The 11,374-nt window shown below is 46.2% G+C and overlaps 1 protein-coding gene across 1 annotated transcript; it reads right to left on the reverse strand.

The window, feature by feature from the left end:
* Positions 1 to 317: 317 nt before the first annotated feature.
* Positions 318 to 6,088, reverse strand: IRX1 (iroquois homeobox 1). The gene is made up of 4 exons (XM_032675351.1): positions 5,825 to 6,088; positions 2,211 to 3,225; positions 1,598 to 1,670; positions 318 to 1,227 (listed from the first exon to the last, which is right to left on the reverse strand). Exons 1-4 carry the CDS (start codon positions 6,086 to 6,088, stop codon positions 1,170 to 1,172), a joined length of 1,410 nt encoding a protein of 469 aa, XP_032531242.1. The 3' UTR covers positions 318 to 1,169.
* Between the last annotated feature and the right edge of the window lie 5,286 nt (positions 6,089 to 11,374).

Here is an 11,374-nt window from a genome sequence, read left to right on the forward strand (position 1 = left end):
TTTCCACCATCAACAACCATCTGGTATCTTATTAGCACCTCAATGCTCATTTAATGTTCTCATTTAGGAGAAAAAAAAGAAGTAAACACTCAAAATATTACACATTTTAACGGACCATCTTTGGAAGATTAATGCGTTTATAAAACGATAGATTCTGTCTCTATTTTTAACCAACAGATCGGAATGGCAGAACTTTCTTTTGAGACGTGTAAGAGCTGCCTTTTTTTTTTTTCTTCTAAATGCTAAGACTGTGTTTAGTCTCACAGGAGAAAATCTTTTACAGTCATATTTCCTCTGTGTTTATTTAAAGTGCAAATCATTACAAATAATTCTTTTTCCTAAACTATGATTTTTTTCGTCTTCGGTAGGAATGTATACCACAGTGGTAAAGCTCTTGACCCAATTTAGGAACTAGTTTGGACAGCAAACTAAGGAACTATGAGAAAACTTGTCCCTTTCATTTTAAGAATGTATTTTATAACAGAAGTGTCAGGCCCATTTATGTCCGGAAAATGGATACTACACAACACATCTCGTTCATCACAATAGAAAAGAATATCTTTAATTTTACTAGTCAAGAACCAGCTTCACTCAACTTCTTAAATTTGCGTGCATGAAAAAGGAAGCTCGCAGCTTGTGTTCGGCAAAATAGCTCTGTGAGTCACTAAAAGCTGGGATTTGCTGTTTTAAGTTTCAGTTACCCAAAGGCAAAGAGACTTGACTTTTTAGGAAACAAATTATAAATGCTTGAATAGATTTGTAATATATGTAGAAGATCTGCAGCAACAGAATACATACCTGAAGAGAGTTCATAATTTCATTTAGTTTATTAGACAAAAATATATGATTTAGACAAGTTTTGCTGACGTGTTATTTACAATCTGAAATCACTCTATATACAGAAAAAAAAAAAAAAACCTCAAACAAAAAACCCCCACAAACACATGGGAAACATTTACCAAACAAATAATCCAAGAATGGTTAGAATAACACGATCTGAAATGGTACAATGAGGAAGGGGATCCATCTACAGATTTGTGTAATCGCTTTTATGGATTTGCACCACCTTATTGCAAAAAGAGATTGATGGGAGTCGTTTATACCGTTTCCTTTTTTTTTCTCTGTCCTTAATACCAGTCTCTGTAATATTTTTTCACCAAATCATTTAATCAAGCAGAAGGGAGAGCTGTTAAAATTCTCGGTGTTCCCTCTTGCTGAGCCAAAGAGCTGCAGGGGGGAAGGGAGGAAAAAAAAAGACGTAACAATCTTTCAGAAAAAAATATCTTTTTTTTTTTTTTTTAATTGCCCGTCTATTCCTATAGCATCCTAGTGTTAGATAATTCCAAAAAAAATCATTCTGACTGGTGTAATTAACACAAGATCTTTGAGGTCTGTTAAGTTTTAGAAAAGTTACAGTCTGGCTATGTGCAATTGCAATTTAGTCTAAGTTTGAAAAGATTACAGCCACTCCTGTGCTGTTTTTATTGTCTGTATGTATTATTATGGTGATGATTAGGTGTTATAATTAGTCTTTATTATTCAAACACTGTTTCGCATAAGTAACATTCCTGCAGTGAAAACAAACAAACAAACTCACTTGTCACGGACGGGCTGGAAGGGCGATTTTAGCGGCTGGGGTGGGGAGTCAGTTCTTGGTACATTTTCTCTTTCTAGAAGGAGATGGGGGGGGGAAAGGAGAGAGAAAAAGAAAAACAAAACAAGAGAACCATTTTAGAATAACAACAATAAGAATCTGGACAGTGTGCAGAGTGTCCCTCTCACTCTCCTATTGAGACATATGTAGATATGTGTGTGCATGTGCGTACAGCACTATTCCCTACTTTCAGTATTTAAGGAGTCTGCAAGCTTTTCTTGACACATTTTTAGTGTCATTGAAATTGCTGGGTGATGAGGGTCATGAAGGAGGGAAGTAAAGCAAACTCAAAACTATACATTTCACAGTGGTATTCCTGCACTCTCATTTATCTTGATGGGTGTATAGGTTGGGAATGTAATAGGCTACATGAAATGGGCTTAATATATGAAATCAACATGCTTGGGAGGGGGGCCAGAAATAAATGCTAGAGTAAACTGTAACTCAGTTAAAAGCAATCAATTACACCAGGGTTAAATGTGACACCATTTCCCAAGAAGTTCATATATATATGTTGGGGGTGGGGGGAGAGGTGAATGCCTGATGCATTAATTACCTATGTGTTTGGGACTGGTCCTCTCTGAAGGTTTTTCACTGCTTAGAGTTCCCAGGGTTGCTGTTAAAACAGAAGATGGTTGCTGGGCCTGGAGGTGGTGATTGTGATGAGCAGCATGGTGGTGATTTACTCCCAAAAAAGACCTCACGTTTAGCAGGGAACTCTGAGTGAGGAACGCCCCATTTGTCCAGTTGTGAAATTTGCCAATCTGGCATGTGTACAGTCCATGGCTAGGGAGAAAAGCAGGGTGCTGGATCTGAGGAGAAGTGTGGTTAACCTGGGGAGGAGGGGGCGGAGGAGGAGAAGATTTCAGGGCACCATCAGGACTGGTTGCTGTCTCTGCCAAAGACCAAATCTTGGGTTTGCTGTGAGATGGCATCTGTAAATTGTTCGGTACCCCGGGACTGATAATTCTGGTGCTGTTGTCCGAGACTTCCTTCACCATGGCCAGTGCATCTTTGGGTTTCAGCCCTTCAGACCCTGACAGTGCCAAATCCTTTTCCTTTTCCAAGTGCTCCTCTTCACTGCTTTGTCTCAGGAGCTCAGGCTTCTCCTCCTCTTCCTCATTGCTCTGCTCCCCATCGTTCTCATCGATTTTATCTATATCTATGCTCTCCAGGTCAATTTCCTCATCATCTTCGTTCTTCTCGGGGTCCCCCTCATTGTCACTCCCGAAGAGGTTTGCATCTTCTTGGTCCTTACTCCTGGAGCCCCAGGTCACCTTGTTCTCCTTCTTGAGCCGCCGGCGGGCGTTGGCAAACCAGGTGGAGACCTGGGTGAGGGTCATCTTGGTGATGATGGCCAGCATGATCTTCTCGCCCTTGGTGGGGTAGGGGTTCTTGCGGTGCTCGTTGAGCCAGGCCTTGAGGGTGCTGGTGCTCTCCCGAGTGGCATTTTTGGGCCGTCCCGGGTCCCCGTATTGGAACTGTCCATAGGGATAATAGCCGGGGGCAGTGTGGGCAGCAAAAGTAGCAGGGTGGACACCCGGATTATCTTTCAGCTCGTACTGGGAACCCTGCAACACATTCAGACAAGCGGAGAGGAAAAAGCACATCAATTATCTCGTTAGCGTCTCTAACAGACCTGAATAGGCTACTCCGGGAGCCGGAATACGCCTTTCAGCGGTGCAAAAGGTCTTCACAGCCAAATTCGGCCCTCCCCGCTCCAGGCTCTTCACGTTTAGGTCAGAGACTGTTCCCAAATGATTCCCCTTTCTTGCAGAAAAAGGAAAGAGAGATGCTAAGCGGGGCTCTGACAGACATCGTGCATATTTTCTCCGAAAATCAAGTCAAATCAAACGATGGAAATGCAGCAACTTCGCCTCGGCGAGACAATTTACTGTGCCCTTGAAATTATCAGGCAGATAAAACTGGTACTACACCGCACTTACAAACTAATGCCCGCGCACAGCGTCGGATTTATCTGCAAACTATCCAGGAAGATGCTACAAATGCATGCACAGCATTCTTTATTTTTGCCCCTAGTGAGGCGAGACTGGGGACATGAATGCACAACTTCAGTACAAAGACAATAATAACATAAAAGATTTTCCACACACAAGGTAACAACACCACCCCCGCTCCCCAGATCATACACCAAGATTCTGGAGTAAAACATTAACTTCTAACTGTTCGAAGAGCCTTTAAACTCTGGAATGAAAAGTGATCCACGCATTGTAGAATACGGATATGCAGACACTTTATCTCATAAGTTTTACTTTGATCTGGCCAGAGCAAACGCAAATTGTTTACAAGCGTTTAGAGACGGTGATTTATTTGCAATCAATATTCTTTTTATCATCAGTAGTAAAACACAGCAAGTCAAATTATCCCATCAGGTGTTTTGGTAAATAACATTTTATCTTTCTAGCAACCTCATTAGGCCTCATTATTACCTCAAATTGCCCAGATATTAACCTAATATTTTAGCTCTTGGTTTAAAATTTTTCAGAAATTCAGAATTTATTTCAAGATATCACCGTCATGGTAAATCACTATAATAAAATACCAGGATACTTTACGAGTAGGAATGGGAACTGTTCCAAAATAGCTAACATTTCAAGCAGTTTTCTTTCTTCATTGCTTCTATTGCAATGTCAGTTTTTTTTCATGGTCCAGAAATACATTCTTGGTATTACTCTGTCGTAATTTATGTCAGCCTTAAAAATGGACCTCTTCAATAATGTCTGCGAAGAAACTAATTTAACTTTGTCAAACAGTAAAAAACGGTCATATATTTTAATTTCAGAGACACCGCTTATACAGAAGGAGTAGTCCGGCATAATTTTTTTAGTGTGTTACAAGGTGGGCTTTCTGCACTCCCTTTATTTCGCTGTCTTTTGTTATTGTTGCTGAAATGATATTTTTGTGTAATCTCTGTTGGGAATTCTTTTGAAGAAGCCACTTGTAAATCACTCATTGCTTCCGTCTCAAATTTTACTGCATTTCCAAAATCAAGGTTAAAGAGGAAAAAAAAAGAGGGAAAAAAAAAGTAGGAAATACATGCTGTAAAAGTGACTTCGTAGGAAATGTTTGCAGCAGCAAAATTATCTGTTTTCAGATTCTGAACCTTGTTCAACAACGTACCTACCTCCTTGCCTACATATATGTATTAAAAACCCTAATAAGTTTTGCCTTGCATTCACCCAGTTATAAATATTCACACTTTTATGTGTCGGGGAGAGAGAAGAGAGGGACATTTAGAAAATGAAATGGAACCTATGGCGTACCGCCGCTGAGAACTTTGGAGATACCAGCAACGAAAACGTTTAAACGACACCGGAGATAAAAATAGTTACTTTAAAAAAATGTGCCTCACTTTCTAACTATTACGTCCTAAAGAAAAGGGGGAAAGAAGCCAGAGGACAGTCTGGGTGATTTCAATTTGTTTTAAAGTTAACGCCAATATGCCTTTCTGCTCCGATGCGTATAATGGGATGTAGATACCCTCCTCCGCTTAATGCAAATCCCATCTATGATACTCGCCATAATCAGAGTATGAAAAGTTCAGATAACAGAGCGGCCCATTTTTAAGGCTTAAGGAAAATGCCTTGAAATAAACTGGCGCCACAGGTACCGAGACTTTGGCCTTTCGGACGGAACCTGTTTATTGCTCGGCGGCAAAGAAAAGTACCAGGCGGAAAGAGGAGCGCGCTGGAAAGCCCATTGAAACAGCAGGACCGACAATATCACCCGTCAACAACAACACTAACAACACGAAGGAAAAAAAAAAAAAAAAAAGCCGAGTTGCTAAGGAAAGCCGACAACACGAAGGCAGGAGCCCTGGACAGCCCTTTCACTGCCAAGAAAAACTCGGAGGAGTTTTGCCCGGCTGGAAAACGACGGGGAGGACGGGGACTTCTCCTGCAGACCTGGCCCGCCGCCCCCGGCCCCTCTCTGCTTCGCAGACCCGCCGGCAGACACGTTCCGCTCTCCGCAGCGGACCCCGGGCCGGGCGTAAGCCGTCCCCACAGCCGCCCCGCCGCCCCCACAGCCGCCCCGCCGCCCACCGCGCTTGGCTTCGCGGCCTCCGCCCGCCCCCAGCTCCCCGGTTGCCCCGGCCCCATCGCCCCGAGGGCCTGGGCCAGCGCGGGGGGCAGCGCGGTGCTCACTCACCATCTGGGAGAAAAGGCCGAGGTCTGCGGTGTAGGGCAGGAAGGCGCTGTAGTTGGGGGCGCTGTAGGGACTAGCGTACATGCCCAGCACCGAGGTGACAGCGGCCGAGCCGCTGCCCAGCTCGGCGCCCGCGGGCCGGCCCGAGGCGGCAGCGGCGGCGGCGGCGGCTGCGGCGGCGGCAGCCAGGACCCCGGGCCGGTCGCTCCCGTACACCGCCTGGCTGGCGCTGAGATACTGCGGGTAGCCCAGCTGGGGGAAGGACATCTCCGGGGCGCGGGCACAGAGGCGGCGGCGGCGGCAGCACTGGCGGCAGCAACAGAAGCGGCAGAAATATAAAAAAAAAAAAAAAAAAAAAAAAAAAAGAGGAGGGGAAGGGGGGGAGGAATTATTAAAAAAAAAAAAGTGGGAGGAGGGAGCCTGCTGAAAAGCCGGGGAGGGGAGCGGAACAAACCCGGGCTTCTCTGGATCTCTCTCTCTCTCTTTCTTTTTTCCTCCCCCCTCTCTCTTTACTGGAGTCAGGCAGGGCGAGAGAACAGAAATCGAGCCGATAATTTTCTTTTTTCGTTCTGATTTCTTTCTGTCAGAGATATATTGCACCCTAGGTACGGAGGAGGAGGAGGAGGAATGTGGAAGGATTCAGTGGGGCGTCTTTCCTCAAATCTCGGCTCTTCTGTGCTCCTAAATCCCTTAGATGTGATCTGATCAACAATTGAGCTCCAACTGATGTGTCTGCCCTTAGGTCCTAGGCTGATCTTTCAGATACAATTTGAAGTTGATGTTTTGATTGGCACCCACTTGAGCTGCAAGCACCGCCCCGCGCCTCCCCCCCCCTCCTGCCCGCCGCCCCCCTCGGTGCAGCACGTGGTGCTCAGCCCAGCCCGGGCCGCTGCCTCGGTGCCTGCGTGTGCGTGTGTGTGTGTGCGCGCGTGTGCGTGTGTCCGCGCAGCTGCTCTGCCGGGCTCTGTGTGTACTTAATGTTTAGCAATGGGCTCCTTTCAGAAAAGCCCCCACTGCTGTATGACAACCTGTCTACACGATTTTACAGCTGTCCAACATTGGGGTTTTGCTGTTTCGCAGCCTTAGTGTGTCCCCTTTTAACAAAAACAACTGTGTTGCTGGGTTGTTTTTTTTTTTTTTTCTTCCACCTTTAACATTGAGTCCCCCTCGTCGTCGTTGGACTCGGGAACAAACGAGAGTGGCCGTGAGAGGAAAAGGGGGCCTTGCAGCCATGCGGCTTATAACAATTTACAACTAAGGAAAAAAAAAAGGCAGATAAATAAATAAATAAATGCGATCTATCTATAGCAACCCACAAACGCCATTCACACACGAACACATATACGCAACTTTACTGAAAGTCAAGAGGCTCCTAGCAGTTCTTCCCAGAAGAATTTTTACTTGGAACAAAAAATGCAGAAAAAAAAAGACCCGCAGAGATGTGATCCTCCCCGCCGTCCTTTCTCCTCCTCGTGCCCTGCCGACGGATTGACACTCAGCGACAATTATCACAGACATTGCGACAGTTCTCGGAATATTAGCAATAAATAATCCCGCAAAACAACAACGGCGACATGTATGCCGAGGGGCACAGAAGACCTCCAGCCCTCGCTCTCGAGAGGGTGTGGAGGGTAAGAGGAAACCGGGTGTCTCATAGATTGTCAAAACTTCCATCCACCCGTATCAGTGGGGACCAAAGGAAACGCATCGGTGGGAAGCAGGGTGGGGGAGGGAGGGGGTATAGGGGGGGAGACACACGAAGGGACCAAAACGAGCTGTTGTCATTATGATCATTAACAATAATGATTAGAGGAGAGGATTTTCCCCCTCTTCTTCTCCTTTTCCTTCTTGGAGAGGGGTGGAAGGTGCAACGGGAGACAAAGGACCCCTCTGCAAGGGACCGAGAGGGCTTTTCACCGCTGTGCCCTGCCTGAGTATTGTCCGGTTCCCCGACGTGGTGGGGCTCGCCCGAACCGCGCCGGGACCAGCAGAGCCTCGCACCGCCCGGCCGGCACCACAAACTTTCCCTACCGCTAACGGGGCTCTCCCAACCCCCCCACTGGAAAGAACGAGGAGCGCGGGGGCGGCGGACCACAGGCTGGACGTTTCTTGTCCCGACCTTCCCAGCCGCGGTGGGACAGCCGCGGGGCGCTCTGCCCCACGACTCCAGCTGGCGCTCCTGCTCTGCCGGGAGAGGGGACGGCACGGCAGGGCCGGGCAGGGCGCTGCTGCTGTCCCCGGGCCGCCCCAGCGGAGCGACCCCGCGGAGGGGTGCGGAGCGGCCGCCCCCGGCCCTGCCCTCACCGCCGCGATCCCCGCCGCCCAGGAGCTCCGTCTTTGTGCTGAAGGGGCGGCCGAGCTCTTCCTTAAGGGACGGCGGGAGGGGCCGCAGACGCGAAGGCCCGCGGCTTCTTGGGATGCAAGTGTTTGGTGGGGAAAAGGGGGAAGGGAAGAAGGAGGCGTGTGGTGTGGGGAACGACGAGTGTCTCCGTTCTTTTCCAGAGCCCAGATCGAGAACGACCTCTAAGGGCCGGGCCGCTCCGCTGGGCTTCTCTCCCCATCTCCCACCTTGCAGCAGCAAGCTCCCCTGCAGCCCGGTTCCCGCCGGGGACTGGCCGCCGCGGGAGCGGAGGGAGATGCCTCCCCTCATGCCAACGCCCCCGCCGGGAGTCTCCAACCCCGGCCAACCCTTCCCTCTCCGCTCCAAGGAACCGCTGCGTTTCACAGTGTCGATTAAACTTCCTTCCCCCATCAGCTGGAAATAACGAACTTTCCCCTTCCTATGTCTAACAGGGAGAGGAGTACCTCCCCTGCCCCGCTCCAAAATCTCACCCTCAAAGCAGGAGAGCGACTCAGAAAAAAATGCGCTGCCATAACAGAGCTGAGTGGGGCTTGAAATTTACAGCCTTATTTTGAGAATGGAAGTGTCACATTACAAGGGCTACAGGTAAATAAAGGTGGGATAAGGTACCGACGCTGTCGAAATCTTCTTAGCGCTTTAGATCTGTGTGGAATGTGTATCCAGGAAAGGTTTCCACTTGGAAGCCTAAGAAATGTGAATCATCCCCTCCCCCACCCGGTCTCATCCTGCTCAGATCGGTTCAGGGAGGGAAAAAAAATAGGAAAAAGAAAAAAAAAAGGAAAGAAAAAGGAAGAAGAAGGGAAAGGAAAAGCGGAAAAGTCTCATTTGCTTTTCTATCAGCCCAGTATCTTTTTGGGGAGAACTTTGTTATGTTCACCCTGAGTGGAAATAGAGCAAATAAATACAAAATGCAAGTTACCCATAACAGTGATTTGGAGAATAAATAATAAAAAAAGATAGGTAGGAAGGAAAATACCCACCAAGGAGGGGGAAATTTGTAAGACTGGTAGGAAAGCTTTGTTCCTCATCTACAAAGTTATTCGCGCAAGGGTGAGCAGGGTCCTGCGAACGCCATTAATTATGCACAATTCTGATCAGAAAATGCCAATCCCTTACCACGCGATTCCTGCTTCTGCACTGGACATTGCCCATTTTTTTTCCTTATGGTTTATTAAGTCACTTTAGTAGACAACCTTTCAAAGTCCTTTTTAATTTTTTTCCCCCTTGTGCAAGTAAGCTGGGACCAGAGCTGCTACACTAAGCTACTTAGCTTGAAAATCAGTTTAGTGAAGGTCTGGGAGATTCTGGGTTTATTTCCTCCCATACAAGACCTATAGCAGAGCTTATTAACAAAAGTGCGAAAAGAACGAAACTGTACGGAAAATTACAAACATCAGCAGCAGCTGCCAGAAGCTCCAGGAAAATCTTTTCCTAAACCCACGACCTAAACAGTCCAAAACGTTGGTGTGATCGACCCCTCCTATTCATAAATTAGCTTGACATTTTTGATAGACTAAAATACTGTAAAAAAGTAAAAGTAATTTTAATCATATTTTGGGAAAAAATATCTTCCTTTTATTCCCCCCCCCCCAAGATCAGTGTTGCAGCTGCTTGAACATCTCTTTAACTTTCGGCAAGACCTAACAAAAAGGAGTACGGTGCCAACTCATTAACCGAACAACGTTTTTACAGACGATAAACAGTCACGTAGCAAAAAAGGGTTTGGGCTGAGAGTGAAAAGCAGTCACCTTCCCGTTGGAGAGAGGATGTACATCTGAAATCAGGAGGGAGAGAAACACCTAACAGCTCTGGGCATAATGTGATTATTCCCGAGGTAATCGCTTAAAATAAATTGTATACTGTTTAAAGTAAATCGACCTAAATGGCCATGCTCATCTAATTCAATGATCATTGGGCAGATAAACTTCTCCTTAAAGAGCCTTTCTTGAGAAGGAGTTTGCTAAGACAGTGTGATCCTTCCAGTTTCTTAAGGTTATGCATCCAGTGCCAAGAGATTTTCTCTTTATTATTAACAAATCAGTTTAGATAGGGGTCCGATAAGAAATGCAAATCCAGACATAGGGGTCGCTGCTTGGCCGAATTTTAACTGAAGGCTGGTTCTGCGGGAGTTGATTACAGAGTTGATTTGCGAAGAGGCTGTGTGAAGCTTTAACACTGACTCTACTGAAAAATGAAGTCAGTGATTTTGATCTGCTCCAGATGTCCTAAGAGTGGATATTGCAGTGCTGGGAATCCGCACCAAATATCTGAGGGCACTGATGGTAATCAGTGCAACCCATCAGCCAGGGGGGACTGGCAATTTTGATAACCTGCTGCAAATGCGCAGGGCTGGAGATGGCAGTGATAAACCGCTGAAAATATCTTCAAATGGAGATGACAGAGATGTTGAAAGGAGACACCTAACTATGGGGAGAATAGGATACTAAGCAGAGCTCAGTCTGGGAGTGTAGTTCAGATATTTACTAGTCTACGTTTCACCCGTGTAATTTCCACGGAGATACACGCGTTAGGGCGCCGTCTCTGCGTGCAGATACACGCCCGTATGGTCCCGTTAGTAAAACTCGGGGTTTATGCGGCGTTGATAATCAGATCCACCAAAAGAAAAGGAAGCTTAGTGGCTAAAGCGCCTTGTTTGTGGCTTGGGAAGAAAAGTTTTCATTTAATTCTGTAACTGCTTTGAAACATCCTGGTGACGATTTCTTTTGCAAATCCTCTTTTGTTTTTCAGCTCGCACCGGTAATAGACGAAGAAATTTAAGATGATCTTTTCAGTTAATAGTCTGTTTCAATTTTCTTTCCTGTGGAAAGAAAGTGCGGGGGGGGGGGTAAGATGGGGGGGATGCAAAAAAAATAGATTATCCGTATGTTGCTAATTTTCTAACTGTTCTCAGCAGGTAGTTTCACTGTCTTTTTTTGCTAGCTGTCTTTTTTAATGTGTAAGTGTAAAACAACTCTACCATATTAAGTATCAGTCCTATACATTTTAATGATACATCTGTGCAGGATGGAATCTGTTAATTTAATATATCTCGCTTAGATTCTAATTATGCACCGACTGCCGACTACTTGGATCAGTTGACTGAGTTTTCATTAGGTGTATTATGTCTGATCTAGCATGGGACTATGCTTCATTTGAAGACTTGTGGTTTTTTGGGGGTGCCGGCAGCGTCG

This window comes from Chiroxiphia lanceolata, chromosome 1, assembly GCF_009829145.1.
Source record: "Chiroxiphia lanceolata isolate bChiLan1 chromosome 1, bChiLan1.pri, whole genome shotgun sequence".
In the NCBI taxonomy this organism is placed as follows: Eukaryota; Metazoa; Chordata; class Aves; order Passeriformes; family Pipridae; genus Chiroxiphia; species Chiroxiphia lanceolata.